Source organism: Oryza brachyantha, chromosome 3 (assembly GCF_000231095.2).
Source record: "Oryza brachyantha chromosome 3, ObraRS2, whole genome shotgun sequence".
Taxonomy (NCBI): domain Eukaryota; kingdom Viridiplantae; phylum Streptophyta; class Magnoliopsida; order Poales; family Poaceae; genus Oryza; species Oryza brachyantha.
This window is the reverse complement of record NC_023165.2, coordinates 25,420,432-25,439,968: the sequence shown is the minus strand read 5'-3', so window position 1 is coordinate 25,439,968 and position 19,537 is coordinate 25,420,432. Positions and strand designations below refer to the sequence as shown.

General features: G+C 39.7%; 2 protein-coding genes and 1 non-coding gene across 3 annotated transcripts; 1 reads left to right on the top strand and 2 right to left on the bottom strand.

Moving 5' to 3' along the window:
• Positions 1–292: 292 nt before the first annotated feature.
• Positions 293–9,279, bottom strand: LOC102716115 (kinesin-like protein KIN-12G). The gene is made up of 21 exons (XM_015834582.2): positions 9,022–9,279; positions 8,722–8,877; positions 8,542–8,625; positions 8,297–8,416; positions 8,107–8,220; positions 7,866–7,958; positions 6,961–7,050; positions 6,740–6,810; positions 6,597–6,671; positions 6,402–6,489; positions 6,172–6,230; positions 6,032–6,095; positions 5,893–5,958; positions 5,555–5,707; positions 5,374–5,478; positions 5,027–5,262; positions 4,823–4,892; positions 4,652–4,705; positions 4,432–4,491; positions 4,249–4,328; positions 293–2,736 (listed from the first exon to the last, which is right to left on the bottom strand). The coding sequence occupies exons 1-21, from the start codon at positions 9,121–9,123 to the stop codon at positions 861–863; spliced, it is 3,816 nt and encodes a 1,271-aa protein (XP_015690068.2). The 5' UTR covers positions 9,124–9,279; the 3' UTR covers positions 293–860.
• Positions 9,280–13,707: 4,428 nt separating this feature from the next.
• Positions 13,708–13,780, bottom strand: TRNAR-CCU. The gene has a single exon. It is a non-coding gene; the product is annotated as a tRNA-Arg (tRNA).
• Positions 13,781–15,324: 1,544 nt separating this feature from the next.
• Positions 15,325–18,609, top strand: LOC102719471 (tetratricopeptide repeat protein 4 homolog). Its single transcript, XM_006650528.3, has 7 exons — positions 15,325–15,784; positions 15,862–16,053; positions 16,145–16,345; positions 16,458–16,538; positions 17,206–17,353; positions 17,874–17,966; positions 18,078–18,609. The coding sequence occupies exons 1-7, from the start codon at positions 15,455–15,457 to the stop codon at positions 18,146–18,148; spliced, it is 1,116 nt and encodes a 371-aa protein (XP_006650591.1). The 5' UTR covers positions 15,325–15,454; the 3' UTR covers positions 18,149–18,609.
• The last annotated feature ends 928 nt before the right edge of the window (positions 18,610–19,537 follow it).

Below are 19,537 nucleotides of genomic sequence, written 5' to 3'. Positions count from 1 at the left end.
TTGAGCTTTGCTTTATGAGAGCATATGACGTAACTCAAGCTGTGCTCTTCGTTGTGGTATTTTGTTTGCGTAATTGATATGGTCAAGTGATGGTGATGGGTTGGGATGACAAAGGTATATTAAGCGTGACACTTGGTTGGTGACCTTAAGTGCCAACTGGAGTACTGGACATTAGTATTCTTTGATGCCCTATGCAAATAGGGTTTTTTTTTTGGAACCCAATAAGCAGATAGCTGGTCAGTGTAGCAAGCAATAACGAATAGAAGAGACAATAGCTGAGTAAGCTTCTGGAAGCAGTCAGCATGACTGCCTGAGTCCTCGAGATGCAAACTGGCGCATAGTCCAACTTTTTTTACACGTACTCTAGAACTGTTTTAATTTATTTAAAAGGCTAAAAATTACAAAGGTTGAGACCCCAAATTTCTGCGAACTAGAGCGCAGCATCCTTCGCTGACGCAGGCACCTCCGCACCTATGCTCATCATTGAAGTATAAAATATAAATATAAATCTAGGGAACTAGAAAGACAAGGTCAAAGCACCTCCTTTGGAATTCAAAACCTTGCTGAATCATTAGCTGAATTGCACCAACAAGTGCAAACTAAAAGAAATACATAGCTTACATAAGGGCCTGATGGTGGCTTGGCACAACCACCAGAGTTAGGTGGTCGCACAAAACAGTTTTGAACACATTCTGGTTCAGGACTTCTTCCATAATGTAGAAGCGAATTGACAGAAAGCTACCCCTGATCCCAAATGTGGTGGTGCAAGGTGCAACGAAGGAAGTGTAGAGATGAAGCTTGGACAGACTAACCTGTCAGTTATTATATCAGTGAAGGAACCTGGTTCTTGTTGGGCAGGCTCACAGATTGGTTTGGTTGTCATTGTGGAGAAGCAGAACCTCCTTAGCTTCAGCAACGTAAAGCCCGATTGCATCAAGGTCCCCTTTAACCTTATCTGAAACATGCACCATGGATGAATCCAAGTCACAAGAGGTTCTGTCTCGCAGAAGCTCGCCCAGATCCCGCATAGCTTGAGTTAGCTTCGAATTCATTTCATCCAACGACCTTGTTTGAGACTGCAAGGGCACCTCACATATTCCGATCTCCTCCTCCTTCAAATTGACTTTAAAAACACAATCTTGATAGTCAACCAGCATATAATCCATGCCTTTTTGCCCTTCCTTCCAAATCTCTCTCAACATATTTTCACGCACAAACTTCTCGGTGTCAGCTTCCAGTAAGGAGAGGCAGCAATCGTCTAATTCTGATTCAAGACATGCAATCTTACAATCGATATCATCGTGTTTGTTCATGCCTTTTATTTCCTTCTGCACCATGATAAGTTGTTCACGGGACTTCTTGAGTTCAGATAAAAGCTTTGTTCGCTCCTCCTCAGATCTCAGCAGCTCAGATGCCTTGCCAAAATTCACAGGTTTCGACAATGTATTAGTTGAAGTGTCGAAATTATCGATAGCAAAAAGGACCCTTTCTGCCTCCTTTCTCTGAGCTTCGAAAGAGCGGAGTTTTAGTTTAAGGCCATCGATTTTGCTTCTCAACGCAGTTTCAGATTCATGTGCTTTTGTACGTGCAACAGACAAATCTTTTTTGAGAGTTTGGAGATGACTCAGTTGTACCTTTTTTTGATTCATTAATTCCAAGCTGAAATCAAACTTGGACCCAACAAGGGCTTTGTTTTTCAAATCCAAGTTCCAACATGATGCTACAGGTGAGAAAAACTTGCCTTCCAAAGCTTCTTTGCTCTCCTGTGATTGTGACAGTTCAGATTTAAGGGCATTGATGACTTCCTGGTTGTGCTTCAGTTCTAGGCAACGGTACTGAATGCTTGCAGAAAGTTCTTCTGCCTTAGCGCTAGCCATTTCAAGCAGTTTAAAATACTCTACTGCATCCTGGGTTGTCACAAGCTTGTCTTGGACATTCTCCAGCTTGCCTCGAACAAGTTGCAGGATTTCTTTAAATGTTGATATTGCAGAGTCGTTTACATTTTTTACTTCTAGATCTTCAGCATCTGTTGCATCATGCATTTGGACATCTTCATATTGAGTATCTACTGTAGTTACAGAATTGCTAACCTCAAACAATTTCCTTTTGAATTCATCTCTTTCCTGCATAGCTTCCTCATATAATCCCATAAGCTTATCATTTTCCTCATGCATCTCGTTCAGTTGAAGTTGCAAATCTCTCAATTTAGTACTTGAAAATTTCTCCTTGTGACTGCACTCTCCATCCAATATCTTGGAGTTTAGTACCTCACTGGATGAGTTGTCTGCAGGCAAAAATGTTACACTCTCTGGCTGGTCATCTGGCAGTCCTCCATTCAAAGCACCCCCTTCATAAGAAGGATGGCTACTTGGCTGCTCATGCACACCTTCAATTTGAGGAATGGCAGGACGCCCTCCTTCTTGATTCACCTCAACATTGGCGACAGCATGTTCATAGAGCTCAACTAATCTCTTGTTATCCTCAATCAGAACTGTAAGCCGTGTTCTTAATTCCTCATTCTCTTTGGCCAACCCAATTGCAGTTTCATGAGCTTCTGCTTCTCTTTGACTTGCTGTAGCTATGGCATCAACCAAAGTCTTAAGTTCTGTCTGAGCATCAGGCATATCATGCAAATCTGCCTCAGTTTGAACTTGGAGGTCCACAGCCAGAGATTCTTGATTTACATCATGACATTTCTTTGCTGTCTCCAACTCTACTGTCAACTCATCAACACGCCTACACAATGTACAATTTGTCAGGACATGGTATTTGAACAGAGGTTCATAATGCATTATAAGCTCCAAACAGGAACAAAATAACTTCATAGTTTCAAAAGCTATGACCACACTGGAATTAATTGGGGAAAGGTTGTGATTGATTGAGAAGAGGAAGTAGGTGAGAAACTGTAGTGGTGGAAGCTTGTGATTGAAAATAGAATGTAGGTGTATAAGTTGTTATATTTTGAGACAAATTTTGAATGCTAGTTTTTATTATATTTTTTGACGGGGAAAGTAGTTTATAAGTGGGGAGCTCATCACCTCATTGGCTAGATTTTGGGGTGGGTAAGTACATTTATGATCTTACAATTTGTATTGAAGCATGGCTAGTTCAACATATTTGATCCAATGGACACTAGGGTGTGAAGATCCAATGGACCATGGGTACCAGCAAGACCCCTAAGCCTGAGAGACTGTTGGTGTATGATGAGGGAGCAGTGAGGAGCTAAGGGAAACCAATGGTGTGAAGGGGGAGATTGTTGAACAGTCACACGTTAGTCATGGAAAGACAAGGGACCTAGTACATAAATAAGGGACCACATCACCTCATTGACTAGTTTTTGTTAAAAAAGGCACTTTACAATCCTACACTTAGGTAATATGAATAGAATTGGTCAAGGAAATTGCTACAGTTGATAGTATATAATACCCCAGGTGAATCAAACGACCCTCTTATGGAGTTGTCACAGTTGATCTAAACCTGGATAACCATTAAAAACAACAGGTATTTCAGAATCTGCAATCCGTTGTCGCACCCCCAGCTTTCAAAATGCACATTACCACACTCTTCCGAGAAGCGGACTGCATGTGCATAGCATCCCACTTACACTTTCATTGTTTTTTTGTCTAAAAGTGTCAACTCGAAGGTGCTATGATAGAACATGTGGTTTTATATAGTATTAGAGCAAATCTTACTCAACTAACAAGGAGGTATGCACACAATTACATAAGCCACAACTGGGCTCAATATATAGTGGGTTGGATGCCACAATAGAGCAGTACAAATCTTGCTCTAAGAAACGCATGATTAACTCCAATTCCTAAATTTGTTTACATCAACATATGCTGATATGCACCACAAACTACCAAAATATAAATTTCGTAATCACTTGCTGGCTATCTTGAATGAAATGCTCATAGATCTGCCTATCTAAATCAACATGATTTGGCATTAACAAACATAGAAGTAAAACTAACAATGATAAATATATAAAGGAGCCCAAAAACATGTTTTCTTACTAGTTACAGTGAATAAAATTACCTTGGACAAACTATGCCTTTTAGACATCACAATTGTAAGCTTTTTTGTTGGGTAAACAAAGGAGTCATCAATCCCTTTAACACGATTGTAACATGTGGGGCATAAAATGCAGCACAAAGGAAACATAATATACTAGAACTCTTTAACATATAGAAAAGGTTGATCATGATGACTTTGTTTTCTTTTGTAGGTGTAGGAATTTTTTTATACCTCTCAAGTTTCTCTTTTGATTCAAGGCAGAAGCTCAAATTTTTACGCAGCGACTCAATTTCTCTCTCATTTTGAATAGCCTGAAATATAACATTGCAAACTGATGTTAGGAACTTGGAAACAATACCATAAGCAGGGGTGTAAACAGACATATATATGCCAGGATAGGTTTATAAGGCTGACCTGCAAACGGAGAAACTCCATTTCCTCATCAGCTGTCGATTCCTCAAATAATGAGAGGTCCTGCAAAGGTCAATATTAGTTTTAAGTCAAATTCTAGGTACAAACAATATGCCCGGAAGCAAATGTTTTGTAGCAATACAGGTTCAGCTTTTGGCAAATTAAGGGTGTCTTTGTATTTCACAATACGAATGGTTTCTTTAAAATACTGTATATTAGCAACCTTGTTAATAGGATCCTTCTCGTGCATAAGTTTCCAATCAAGCGCTTCCAGTAGCTGCAGGTTATACAAGTCAAGTTAGTCAATACATCAAGGAATAGTAAAAACAGAAGGTAGTGTATCACCAAAAACAGTTCCTGCGCTTAGGAGGTCACCATAACTTGAAATGGATACCTTATCTTGTAGAACAATTATCTGCTCATGCATCATTTCACGTTCTCCTTCATCAACAAATGTTTGCAACCTGTAAATTTTAATAATAGCAAGGCTCAAACTTCGAACTATATTAGCAACACAAAATAGACAAACTATAAAAAACACACAATGAGCATTTGAAGTTTCGAGAAAGCAGAAGGGGAGCAATGCTTAGTTGCTTACCTTCGAAGATCTTCCTTCAATTGTAAGTTTTCCATAGCAAACCTTGTGACTTCTGGATTGCGGTCCAGTAAGCTTCGTAGAGCATCTACTTCCTTCACAAGGTCTTCCTTTTCTTGCAACAGATGTGCTTCAGCAGATAACTTCCCTGATGCAAGTTGCTCCAATCTTTTTATTCGATCTTCACGAAAACGGAGCCTCATCTTGAAGCTTCTCACCTCTTCTGCTCTTTGAGTTGCCTGAGATGCCACAGATAATTAGACTTAATAAATGTAGAAGTATAATCGCTTTAGCCTTTGTCAAAATTCATGGGAAGTTAACGCAAAGTGTTAATTAGGAAAGCTGCAGACCAGCTGTTCAGCAACAAGTTTCGCAGCAATCGCTGCCTTCAACTTTGCTTCACTTTCCTGCTCCCTCCTAAAAGCAGCGACAAGCGCAGCATCATAATCTTTCCGCTGAACATTACACATTGAGAAAGAGAGGTAAGTAGATGGTTACCATGTTCAAGAAGCACAGAGTATATATGGATACCTGCATAACCCTTTTATCAAACATAAGTGGACTGAAGGAGCCTTGACCCTGATTCCACTTGATTGTGCTGGGAGACTCACAGATAAACCCACTGGAACTAGTACATTCTGATTTGTCAGAATTGGCTAGCCCTTGCAGGCGACTGACCTCTTTCTGTGGTTACAGGGAAAACATAAGAATCATTTATCAGATAGTGCTGTTGAAAAATTCTTGTCATCAGAATGAAACATCAAACAAAGCAGAACAGATAAAATATTAAATGAATTAATCCTGGACCTTAATGTCTTGTTATGCACTGGAAAAATCATAAGGCCAAAAATGAACGCATTCCTATTTACCTTAAGTTGCTGGATCTGTATACGCATGCTCAAAACATCACCAGAGGCATCTTCATTTATAATAGCCTACAATGAACAACAGTCAGTTTGTGTTGGCATGTCATAAATAATAAACATCTAGCATGCACTGATCACATACATTGTTTCTTATGTATTTGGCCCGTTGCGCAAACTTCAATGTGCTGAGTGTCTCAGCCGCGCAACTAACAACAAAACAAACAAAAATGTCAATAATGTGAAGTGTGAACAGTCTTTTTTAAAAAATCATTATATGCCTACCAGCTTGATGGGCTTATGTTTGCAATTATAGTTGTCTTTGAATTCCCTCCAAGTGAATCCTGGAAACAGGAGATAAGACATTATCAAGATTATTGATTTTTCGTTATCCTAAGTTAAGTTAAAGGTAACATAGAAATGCACTTCGTCAAATTCCAACTCCAATTTTCCAATGCCTCGATAAGAGGCAACATGTAAAATATAACAAGTTTAACTCAAGTTGTGCATAATACCTGAAGGAGAAATGTCAATTTTGAATCTCGGTAGGGCACATGATGTGACTTTTTGTTTGATACAGCAATAAGATTTGTAATAACAAGTCTGAAAGAATGATATGGAGAAGTAAGTGAAAACATTAAACTGAATCCAAATCAAGTTTTGGATATATTTACATTATGAAATAAAAAAATACAAGTTCATCAACGAACCCCAAAGTGGAGAGTGACTTGTTGATATTGGTAGCTTCTTTCAAGCGTTCCCCTTCAGCACCTGAGCTCTTTTGTCTGCAAAGCATATAGCATTCGTGCTGAATAGGCACTCAGAATGTATGAAAAATAAGGTAACAGATTACCTTTCTGAGCCCGCAAGGTCAACTAGGTTAAGCCGAGAAAATCGATGATGGTTGATACCTTGAGACTCCCACTGCATGGTTAAAAATTGGTTAAATTAGGTTAGCCACAAATACAAACTGTTATATCTATCAACATCACCATCCTTTAAACTAATAGCAACTAATATCCCTCTTACTACACAAAAATGCATAAGTAAGTTCAACCAGTCCAATCCATATACCTTACTCTCGATAAGACAAGTGAAAACACTATGAGAACGGCTGCTTGCTCGATTCATATTGGTGGCAGCCACCTTTCTGTTTGCTGCCCCCTGAAAAGAAATTTGGAATGTTTAGCTCAAGAGAATTAGCTAGTAAAAGTAGCATATATAAGCACGATATCAGGTAATAAATCAGTTTTTCCAAGCTTAGCGGGTAACTAACAGGTAAAACATTGCAACAATACCAAGCAAAGACAAACTTCAATCTTATTATTCACTAGTAAGATGCTCATGCTTTGCAATGGGATACTGGGTTATAATAGGCCATTGACTGTTTTATGGGCCCATTGGGAATGGGCCAGCATTAGGATCTCGAGTGGAAAACAATGGTTGTTTTTGTTATCGTTCTCAGTGAGAGGGCGTATTGCACGCAAGGGGGAGAGGGAGGACAGACAACTGCGCTTTCAAGTATAAAGCTCAAATACTGAATTTGATCAATTTAACATTATCAAGGTTACAAGAAACAGTGAATAGTATTTATTTGGTGAACCACCTTGTTCTATATCAAACAGCCTTGTAAAATTTTCCGATCGAAAGTTTCAGACTATGTATATATTTTTATAATAGCAGAGAAATAGTGAGTCTTGTGTATTATTCATGTTGCCTGGAAAACATAGCAACAACCAATATAGCTGCTAGAAGGACAAAATAAAGGTAAATTTGATATAAGTCACAAAGAATTGGACATTCAATCACCACAATTATACTGCTTCACCTAATAAATGGCAGTTGTATATTGGACCACTTATGTGCTAAACATGTTTTGTTCTATGTTTTGCAATAATCAACCGATGAAGCAGTCCTAGTCATTTTTCATTTTGTTTAGAAAAATAGCAGTCCTGTTAAGCCAGTTCTCAAACACAAACCTCAACAAGCTGTTGCATTGCTTCTCGAGCATTCGAAACTTCATGTTCTGTCAAGTTCTCAACATGGACACCTTTTCTGGCATCCTCTCTTATCTGCAGATATGGCTAATAGTATTACTGTTTGAAGAACTGAGATGTCAAAATTGTAAACATCTCCTAACAGCTTCTTAAAATGCAACCAGCAAACATGTAAGAACACACGAATAAATTAATAGCCATGCTTTTAGTTTTAGTAGCCTACCTGCAAATTTGCTGAATTCGGGTTGAGCAAATCCAGAATCTGTTCATTGTATATCTCCAAAAATGAGCATTTGCAAGTAAACCTGAGTTTTTCTTCTCTTCTTATTTCCTTTTCCTGGAATAGCGATGTTGAAATGTTGGCTAACAGTACATCAAGTACCACACAAGAATCAATAAATCGCAATACTTGCCTTCTGAATTCTTAAAAAGAGATGTTCAAACACCCGAGGTGTCATGCCACAATTAACATTGTTTCTTCGTGTGCCATTTTCTATATCACCAAGCATCGTGTGTGTTTTGCCACTGCCAGTCTACCGAATTGGAAACTCTTGTCAGTACTAAGTACAAACATTGAAACACAAATTCACAACGATGTGCGAAATGCTACCCTGCATACCAAAGAATTTTGAAATGTCAAGTAGAATCTGTAGCTTACCTGACCATAAGCAAACATGCAGCTGTTATAGCCAGCCATACAGTTGTCCACCATGGGCACCCCAGCAACCTTGAACAGATTCTCCTATACGTTACAAAGGAACAGCATTAACACATCTCGCAAAACAAATAGAGCAAAAGACTGAAACGACACGGAGAAACAAGGGCGTGGAGATTGTACCTGCGTGACATGCTCGTCCGCGACGAGATCGAACGTGAACCGAGACTCCGGGTGGCCCGTCCAGGTGATGCTCTGGCAGCTATCCTGCCTGACGCACCTCTTCTGCCCCTGCACCGATATCTCCCCGCTGCTCAGCGGCCGCACACGGATCACAACCTGTTCCACGGAGCAATCAGTGGAGGCCAGACAAGGCTAACTAGATGCTCGGCGAAACGCTCGGGGGCAAATCTCGGCGGCCGGGCCGGGGCCGAGCGAGCTACAGCCGAGGCACTGCACGTCGAGGCGGAACCGAGCCCTAACCTGCACGTTGTTGTCCTTCCAGAAGGAGGGGTCCTCCTGGAGCTCGAACCCCGCGGGGGCGGAGCTGCCGCCGTGGTCTTCGTCGCCGCAGTCGGAGAGCATCGCGGGCGGTGGGACGGGCGACTTGCGGCGGTCGGGATCTGAGCGCGGCGGCGGCGGCGGCGGTGGAGATGGAGGGGGAGGAGGAGGGGGAGGGGGAAGCCGAGATGGGGGAATTTGAAATGGGGAGCGGACGCGGAGACGACGAGAGGCACTACTGGCTCGATTTCGAATTTTGGGTCAGACGATGAGGGGGGGGGGGGGGGGGGGGAGCGCGGCGTCCAAACTCCAAATACCCCGAAGCAAAGGCGGCTGGTGGGTGGGGCCCCCGTCCAGGTCACCAAATTGAAGTATCGTGACAGGTATTCGTAAAAGCCTTGTTTATTCAAATTTCACTTACACGGCATAGGATAGGAGAAGCAAATTTGAATGTCTTGTGCTATTTCGAGCGGAAATTTTCAAGTAGACATGGATTTTGTTTTACGAATGGGGTGGAATAACTCTTGACTATGCACACACGAGTATTGCCACTCGTATGAAAATGAGCCGGGATTTAGCAATAGATAGCACACGTATCAAAATGAGCCAAACAAATACAACCATATCAAAATGGTATGGTAGGAATATTTGCAAGTTTTTTTCTTATCGTGCATAAGTTATGAAGGCTGCAAAAAAAACTGTTGAATATATAGGTGTTATTATAGAAATAACTATTTATAAATAAAAAATATTTTATGAATAAAATTTTTATATACATATTCTTAGCAATCTAAAAGTCAATTCTAGCAAATAAACTACAATAAGAAAATCTAAAATAAACTATAACTTTAAGATTAATAATTTAAATTTTTACATATAAACATAAGCAAAGCGAAAAATATAGGTGCTAGTCATTATTCGGTGTACTCTATTCCAGAAAAACAATATACTTCATTCACTTTTTTTATTTATGCCATTGACTTTTGGATCTACTCTTGATTTTCCGTCTTATAAAAAATTAATTGTTTATTATTATCTTATGATTGATTTATTACTAAAGTAACTTTAAGTATGAATTATAAGGGCATGTACAACAGCTAGACGGGCCCATCTATATTGTGCCACGTCGACGTATTTTCCCGTCTATTTGCATCATTTATCACAGAGAGAGAAGGCAGTCGTCGTTTCGTTCGTCGCCGGCTTGGTATCGTGCTCCAATGCGAGGCGCCGACCCAGGAGCGCGTTGTACCAATCCGTCGCTTCAGTCCTCGGCGTCTCGGATCCAATACACGCGCAAGCAAAGTCCAGCGATGGCGGGAAGGATTGAAGACACACGCATCTTTCTCATTCTCCCTTCTCATCTCCTTGTTTCTCATTTCACATATCGTTCTTTTCCACTGGTACTAGAGGAAGATGGGGCGGGAGGAGGAGCAGGCAAATACGTTGGTGGTATAGAGAACAAGGGTGGTGTAATGTGGCGTGCGGCGAGGAAAGGGGCTGCGGACGCGGCATCAAGGAAAGAAACGGTGACCGCCATGGCCGGAGCTCGGAATGCCACGGCGGCGTTGGCTGTAGCCGTAGGGAAAGGCACAACAGCGGTGGAGGAGGAAAGGAAAAGATCGAGCACGATTGCTGCCGGTGACGAGAGTACGACTGATTGTTGTATGGATGCAGGCTTTCCCTACTTCTCCGGCTCCCAGAGCTCAACCGGTAGCCAGCACTACTTGGCTGGCTCAGCAATGGATTCACCAATGGCTTCATGGATACATACTCATGCTTCAGATCTACGAACCTGGTATAGCAGTTTGATTTCTCTTTTATTTTTCAGAAATAATGAAATTTTGAGATTGGAATACATTCAACATAAAAAATGCCACACCTTTTCTTTGTTGATGGCAAAAAATAAGACCAATACTGACATTCTGAACTTATTTATACTTGATAGTCACTTATACTAGTGAAGTAACAAAATATCATATAAAGATCAATGCATATTTGATCGTGGATGCATGTATGCATTAAATAACATACAGACAACCAAACAGACAACAACTATCTGAACTGTTGTACAATACGTCTATTTCACTGCCTCTATGTGTTAAATAGAGAGCTGATGTCTGGACTGTTGTACATGCCCTAACTTTGCATATTAAAATTTTGAATAAGACAAAGGATCAAACATCAATCCAAAAGTCAATTGTATCAATTAAAAGTATCGGAGAGTTAAGCATGACATCTAAATAAAGTAATATATTAGTAGTGCTAAACATGAACATGCTAATAATTGGAAGAACATCTACTACCAACATGTCTTAACACTAGAGTGAGTAAAGTGATGCCCGGGATACGCTCCCAAGCTAAATAAGGTATTGTTGGTGGAGTCGTTCCTAGCTCCACCAGTATCGGTGCCATCTCCTTCTCTGTTGTTGCCCTTATTGCCTCCACTTGTGGACATGACGATGTAGTTTAGTAAGAAACTAGTGCAAAACACAAAAAGAACATGAGCAATCATGCGCAACAATGCGCTTCCTGAAAACTTATTACACGCCTACCCATGTAGGCACCCAGGCGAGCGGAGTTCCGGATGTCTGCTCGTTCCGACAACCCATGCGCATGGCAGGACAGAAATAGGGAGATGGGAACAACACATGAACAGAAGGTTGAGAATTCTCAGAGAGAAAGAATGAAATATGGAGTGTGCAGGATGTGATGTACTCAATCCCGGGTGGAGAATATATGCATGATCCATAGAGAACTCAAGAGGAGTAAATCAATGATTATCCATCTGGTACTCTCATAACAAGCCCCCAAATCATTTGAATTGATTTCACGCATGAGTACCCCGTATTGTGCATTTGTCGGTTATGCCTTTCATTTAAAAGGATAACGTTCAGAATAGGCAAACCAAGCTAGCCATCCATGCCACGGACCTCGCCCGGCCGCCTCAGCTCGGTTCGGTGCATGTGCGTGTGACAGCTAGATATCAGTATAATGAGTCGATAGCCATTGGCTATTATCAAATGATAGGCCAGTTGCTATGTTTCCATATGACCATATTAACCCTCAACTCTATTTCACTTATCTCTAATGGTATCCACAAGTGCCAAGCTTGATACATATGATATCATGGATGATACCTATGGATACCATGTCTAGTTACTTAGGTGTCATTTGATACCCACATACACCATGTGCCAGCCGATACCCACATGTCATATGTATCAAATACCACATATATAAGGTAACATATGATAATTATGTATATTATCGTATACCTATGGCCCACATATGTCAGGTACCAAGTATCAATGTACGAGAAGAACCCACACACTGCATCCGCTTGGCTGGCTAGCCGGCAAACCATCTATTGCCAATGTCTCATCCCTCTTATCATTTTCTTTTTCAACTTATCATTTTCTTTTTCGCTGACTTGAAAGATCCTTCCTGATGTTTTTATAGGTGTTGCCTTGTTGATGCAGTGTACAAGCACGCTGTGGGGTGTGACATAAGTGTAGACTCATGATGCGGGAGGGAGTGAATGTGGGATAAAGTCAGCATCACGAAGTATTACGTTGTTAAGACATAATTCCGTCCTATAGTTTAAAAAAGAAAAAAGATGAGTTAGCACACCCTCATATATGGGCACGTGCTACTATAACCAATCATGAATATAAGGTGTTATATGTAATTATTTTAATTAAAGTGTGTGCCCTCTTTTGCGTCTTTTTTTAAAAAAAACTTTATCTTACTGATTTATCTCGTGTAACGAAACTTACACTTGTTTAATGTTTTACCTGTTCATCCTTTTTAATGCATGGAAACCAATATACCGCAGAAATGGAGAACCCCTTCAACATTAACAAATGGAGAAGACCGACAATCATTTGTGCCTTTCGTGTTTTCGCGAAAGTAGCTAAATAATTCACACATAATAGATTTGACTATAGCTAACAACATGCATCTACGTCAATATTATAGATCATTTATTATGAAGAACGTGACTCAAAGATGGAAGAAGGTTCTAAAAACAAGTAAGTAAATCTTTTCTGAAGAAGAACATGTCTAAGAGATGAAAAATGAAGACCAACGACTCAAAGACCTCATGTGAGCAAGAAAAGTAGGTCATATACTCATGATACCACATCTATATTTTAATACATGATAACATTAATTTTTTAACTTACGTTTGACCATTTATCTTTTTTTAAAAAACTCACATAACTATTATTTATTTTATTGTAATTAGATTTATTACTAATTACATAATAATTATAACTTAAATTATACAAAATTAATTCTGAATAAATTGAATGAACAACTGTGTGACTAAAAGTGTATGACTTCATCTATAAAGATAAAAATAATGACTCACATTTGACCATTTATCTTATTTTTAAAACTTATATAACTATCATTTATTTTATTGTGATTGGATTTATTATTAATTACATAATAATTATGACTTAAATTAAACAAAAATAATTTTGAATAAGTTAAATAATCAAACGTGTGACTTCATCTACGAAAATAAAAAACATATACAAAAGTAAACAATGATTCAAAAAGATGACAAATCTATGAAGATAAAAAAACATATACAAAAGTACACAAGGATTCAAAAAGATGACAAAATATATGAAAAATAATTCAAAAACTTAAAATTTAATTCGCGCCAGGTAGGGGTCGAACCTACGGCCTTCTGCTTAGGAAACAGACGCTCTATCCACTGAGCTACAGGCGCTTATTATCAATTTTATGACATGTTATTTAATCTATAGTTTGCGTTCGCTAGACTCTCATCAAAATACATTTATCCCTTTTGCTGCAAATAAAAAAGGTTTAATTTATATTTTCATAATCATGTTGACCAAATACCCCTAGCTAAAACGATTAAATTGTAACGTCGGTTTGGTTTAAACTAAAGTACTAGTTATCTTTATTAGATACTTATCTCCATTAAAACATGACTTAAAATACTCGGTACAAAATGTTAAAAAAAGTTAGCAGTCACGTTATAGAATTATTAAAGAAACCAATCATAGCATTTAAATACTTCACGTAATTTACAGTCAAAAATAACATCTCAGTGACCTCAACAAAATGCATAGCTTATTCAACTAGGCTACAACACGATAAAAAAAAACTAGTTTACAACACAATGCAAAAAAAATCAATCATTTCTAATAGAAAAACAATGATAGCTAGCTCAATTATTTTAGATAGGGGTATTTTAGCGTAGCTATGGAAATATGGATTAAACATTTTTAATTTACAGCAAAGAGGATAAATAATATTTTACTTTGTTTGAGAGTGGTATTTCAGCGAATGCAAATTGCAGAATATTATAATGATATTCCAGTGAATGAGAATGTTATAATAGTAATTTTCTCGAGACACAACCGACGAAGGGGGGAATTTAACTATTTGCCACTATTAAAAATATCATCTCTTCAAATGCCATTTTTAAAATTACTCTTACACAATTACTATTGGAGAGATACTTTTTCTTAATTTTTTGCCGCTTCCTGCCTCCGTGGCATGCGACCGTGGCCCTGCCTCCAGGTTGTGGAATTAGCGGTGGAATCAAATAGCCTTGTGGTGCTACATGGCTTGATTAGTGAGTAGAGTTAAATTGGCAGTGAGTAGTGAACCAATAAATAGCCAGGAGGTGAGAGCATATATAGCATGGTTCGCATGTAAGTGTTTCTAAAAACTTTATAATGCAGTTAAAAAATAAAAAGTTTGTAACATTATCTTGTTATGCGTATCATTTTCATATCAAATACGTGTTCGATAGTGACGCTATATTCGGATTTCTCTCTTTTTCGGTGTGCATGACCACTGAACGATGTATTTTTTTTAAAAAAATTATAGAAAAATTATTTTAAAATATCATATTAATTTATTTTTTAAATTTTATATAATTAATAGCTAATTAATTGTGTACTAATCTCAACCTGATATGATTAGGAACCGAACTCGAAAACCATGTCCGCTACGGGCATGCAGGCAGGCAGCCGACCAAAAAAAAAAAGGAACGAAGCGCACAGTGCACCGCAACAAAAATAAACGCCGATTATTGGCTCAATACTCGCTGCCAAATTAACTCTAAAGCCATGCAGCATTACAAAGCTAGCTGATTCTGCCGCTAATTCCGCAACGACGGAGACAGCGCCATAGTGGCATGCCACGGAGACAGAAAGTGGTAAAAAATTAAGAAAAAGTCTGACAATTTTAAAAATGACATTCAAAAGATGACAATTCTAACGGTGGCAAATAACTAAATTCCCCGACGAAGGGAGAGGCGAGAAGTCGAGAACTCCGTGGAAACTCGGAACAGCGGAAGCGGCGGCGGCGGCGGGGAGAAGAGCAGAGGGAGCAAGGAGACGCACCACTAGCGACTCCACTCACAGCCATGGCGCTGCTGATGGATCCCGGAGCGGGACCCCTGACGGAGAGCGAGAAGGCCGACCTGGACGCCATCGCCGCCATCAAGGAGTCGGCGGCGGTCGAGTACAAGGAGAAGGGCAACCAGTTCGTCAGGATGGGGCGGAAGCACTACGCCGACGCCGTCGACTGCTACACGAAGGCCATCGCCCAGATGGAGCCGCTTCCCCCGGGCCCAGCCCCCGACGCCTCCGTCCTCTTCGCCAATCGCGCCCACGTCAATCTCCTCCTCGGCAACCACCGCCGCGCCCTCGACGACGCCGACCGGGCCATCCAGCTCTCCTCCTCCAACGTCAAGGTGCCCTGCTTGGTGCCCTCCTCAATTCCTTTCTGGATTCAGCAAGGAAGAACGTAATGTTTGATTCTTGTAGCTAGGCGTACTACCGGGCGGCGAAAGCGGCGCTTGCTCTCAGCTTGCTGCCCGAGGCGGCGTCCTTCTGTCGGCGGGGTCTCGAGCAGGACCCGGCTAACGAGGAGCTTAAGAAATTGCTCGCGCAAGTGGATGCGCAGCAGAGTGAGCAGGATCGCCAAAGGGCCAAGGTTGCACAGGCCGTCTCCTCTGCAAAGGTCTCTCCTGTCCTGTTCCAAATTTGGTATTTTGACATTGCTGTATCTGCTTTCGAGTTCCTGGAATTGACCAGTGGCTATATGTATGTAGGATCTTGTTGCCGCTATAGAGAAGAGAGGTTTGACGCTTGGGAAGGCAGTATTTCAAGAACTCACCGGGGTAAAGAAGCCGAAGCTGGATAAGCAGTGCGTGCTTCACTGGCCAGTTCTTCTGCTCTACCCAGAGGTCATGTCGAGTGACTTCATTGAGGATTTTCCGGAGACAGATACTTTTGTGCCCCATCTCGATGTCATATCCTTTCTAAACTATATAATGCTATCTTCAGATTATGTGTATATTTATATGCTATATGGTATGTGATGGAATCACTGAATTTGTGTTGAACCCTTAACTACTGTCAAACATGTTTGCAGAAAGTTCTCCACCATTACCATGGGATGATAACCACGCTTACACAAGGGACGCTATTGAGTTATATTATCAGGTTTGTGTGTATTGTTTGAATTTCCTTGAAGCAATCATCTACCTGCTGCTGATTGCTAAATTTAAGTGCTCAGAAAATGTCTAAATAAATTGGGCTGTAGACACTTCATTCTTCATAGAACATTGTAACAATACGTTGTGTCCCAGTGATGTGTTTAAATAGCTATTAATATGTTGATTTGTATTTTTGCTGCCAACAGTTCTGAGTTCAGGCACAAGTATGTCTGTTTGTCAGTATACAAAATGTTATACTTAACTTGTAAAAACTGCACATGTAAGTTGTCTCCATATTTAGTCAATACAGTTTAACACATGATGCCGAATCATGAATTACACACGGCGGTAGTTTGATCAATTTTTTTGGGGGGAGGGGTTTATTGTCAGCATGTTGAAAATCCTGGACTCACATTATTTTACCAATTTTGGAAAGAACAACCTCTCATGAGAAATGGGGAGGCATGGATAACACTTGTTTGGACACGAGCAATTTAATCATCATTGTTATCATCTAATTCAGTTTGTGTAATTCAGTATTCTTCTGGATTGCTTATCTCTACAGTTTGGCATATGCAGTTCTTTGGCATGGCAAGATGTATGATCCCCATGTATCCATTGTACATACCTTTTTTCTGTTGCTGCTTAACTGATTGTCTACTTTGTTAAATTAGGCTGGCACTGGCGCAGTTCTGTCCAGGAGTGAAATATTGAAATTTATTCTGGAAGGCACTGTGGATTCAAAGTCACTTCCTGAAGGTCTACTTGACGAGGAGGATGGAGAAAATGACGTTGGCAAGAGCAGCACCGTTACATCGTCAGGTATGTGGATGAACATATTCTTTTGCTTGTCATATTTTAATTTGCAATGTTTACGGTGGTGATATACCGCCTGCCCACCCACCTCCTCTACATTACATTTTGTTAATTTATCATCTTAGTTGGCCTTGTAAAATACAAATTTAGCATGTAAAGGTGTAAAGTAACATTATCTGATATATGTCTAGATGCTAATTTTACAATTAAAATTATGCAAAGTGCGGACAATGCTAATTGCACTATAACAAAATATAAAGGGTGTTCAATGCCAAAAAAGAAACATTTTGTTTTGAACAGTGATGGTTCAATTTTATCTTGTTTAAGAAAACATGTTACATTTTATGTACTGCCATCCTCCTTGTACAAGTAGGCATCCGTGTACTCTTCTTAAATAAGTATGGTCGTTCTTTTACCTGTAGGAAACTGCTTCAGTACTCTCTAGTATATTTCTTTTGCTACAAACCACATGTATTATAGTAAACAATATTCTCAACTTTTAAGTTTTTTTTTCTTCAATATGTAGGTGAGGGTTCTGTTAAGTGGATGAAAGTAAAGGAAGGAAAAACTCTTCAAGAAGTGCTGCAGCATAAAGACTTCGTCGTCCCTGCAATTCCTGGTTTGTTTCCTAAATCCTTGAGCAATTTCACATCATTACATACAGAATACATATATTATTCAACATACAGAATACATATACTATTCAATAATCCTATCTCTCTTCCTGCAGTGTTCTTTGTTGTTTCAAGAAAATCCAAGTTTTATGTAGAGTTCAAAGCAGGAAATTGGTCTCTGCCATAGTGCCGAGCACTGTTCAGGTTGACACATTTGGACGATGGTTAGGGTATGAATACGATCGGAGAAGAAAAGCTGGCCACTTGTCATCTGGTTTTAGATGTTTGCTTTATAGAATGGGGTGTGCTCCTTTTCAGGATTTGGTACAATTCTGAAGTTCTTTCGCACCCTTTTTCTTGAGATGGTTCAGTGTTGCGTTTCTGAAAAAATGTATTGGAAAATGTAGTAGTGACTGCCGTTGGTTCATTAATCTTTTAGCATTTGGCTCAGTGATGATATCTTGCACCTCACTTCCACCAACCAATTTTAGCAGCATCCTTTTCTTGTCTGACGCCCTGTGTGAACTGTAAGATTCAACTTTCAGGTTCTCTCAGTTGAGTAGAGTCGAATCCGGGGTACTTTCCCACAGGTGCGATTTTCGGATCAGGACAATCGTTGATGATTCTTTTGGTTGATTTGTGAGACTGAACCACTGCTTTCTTCTGCACATCTCCGCCTGGATTTTAGCATGGCAATCTGAATTCTGAACCACCTTGCATGCGGCACCGAGCTTTTGCTGCATACATCCACGTGAAACTAGCGGATGCCTCGTCCGCTTTCAGCTCCATGTAGCTTCCTCTTTCGGTCCCAAATTGCTGCTACATAGATTTAGTAACGTGCGTGAAAAATGTAGAAACATATAAATATATAATTAATTAATCATTAATTATGCAAACTTGAAAATATATAGATATAGAAATTTTTCACAAAACTAATCCATTTAACCGTTAGGAAGCGTCGAACTAACATGACCATAGTACTATTGAATGAGATATCATCTACATTCTTAGCATTAGACGTGACTCTTAGTATTGTACTCATAGTCCTATAAATTTGGACTCTCATTAATGGATGAGACATGATCAATTACTACGAATTTGGACAAATTTGGACAAGTGAACATAGTTTCTGGGCTCTTACACCCCCATATTTTTACCCATGTGTAAGCTTATAAGCCAAAATTTAAATTTTTAACATTAAATTTAGAGTTAATTTTGTATTTATTTTTTGGTTTTTCATCCTTACCTTTTTAATCAACAAGAACATATATATAATTTTTTATTTACAAATTATTTTTATTTATAAATATGTCGTTCGTAAAAAAAACAAATAATCACCCCTTTTATCATTGAATGAGATATCGCCTATTACTACTAATTTGAACGAGCGATCAGAGTACTAGTTAATGTTCTATTCAGTACGGAGTACTAGACAGTAACATTTTGAGGTGACGACATGCCGATGTGCTGAATAGAGCAGAGATGGCCAGTCCCGGTGGCAGGACAGCTGCGTGCTGCATGGCCGCGGGGCGCTGGCAGGCATGCATAGCGCGGTTGCAAAACCGGGTTGCGGGGG

What these genes read in the sequence shown, in the direction of transcription:
- LOC102716115 (XM_015834582.2), bottom strand. Translation starts at nt 9,123, where the DNA reads ATGCTCTCCGACTGCGGCGACGAAGACCACGGCGGCAGCTCCGCCCCC. An exon ending in AATTGACATTTCTCCTTCAG is followed by an intron (nt 6,231 to 6,401) that starts GTATTATGCACA and finishes TCCTGTTTCCAG; the next exon opens with GATTCACTTGGAGGGAATTC. An exon ending in CCAAATACATAAGAAACAAT is followed by an intron (nt 5,959 to 6,031) that starts GTATGTGATCAG and finishes TGTTCATTGTAG; the next exon opens with GCTATTATAAATGAAGATGC.
- LOC102719471 (XM_006650528.3), top strand. Translation starts at nt 15,455, where the DNA reads ATGGCGCTGCTGATGGATCCCGGAGCGGGACCCCTGACGGAGAGCGAG. An exon ending in TTGTGCCCCATCTCGATGTC is followed by an intron (nt 16,346 to 16,457) that starts ATATCCTTTCTA and finishes CTACTGTCAAAC; the next exon opens with ATGTTTGCAGAAAGTTCTCC. An exon ending in CTATTGAGTTATATTATCAG is followed by an intron (nt 16,539 to 17,205) that starts GTTTGTGTGTAT and finishes TTGTTAAATTAG; the next exon opens with GCTGGCACTGGCGCAGTTCT.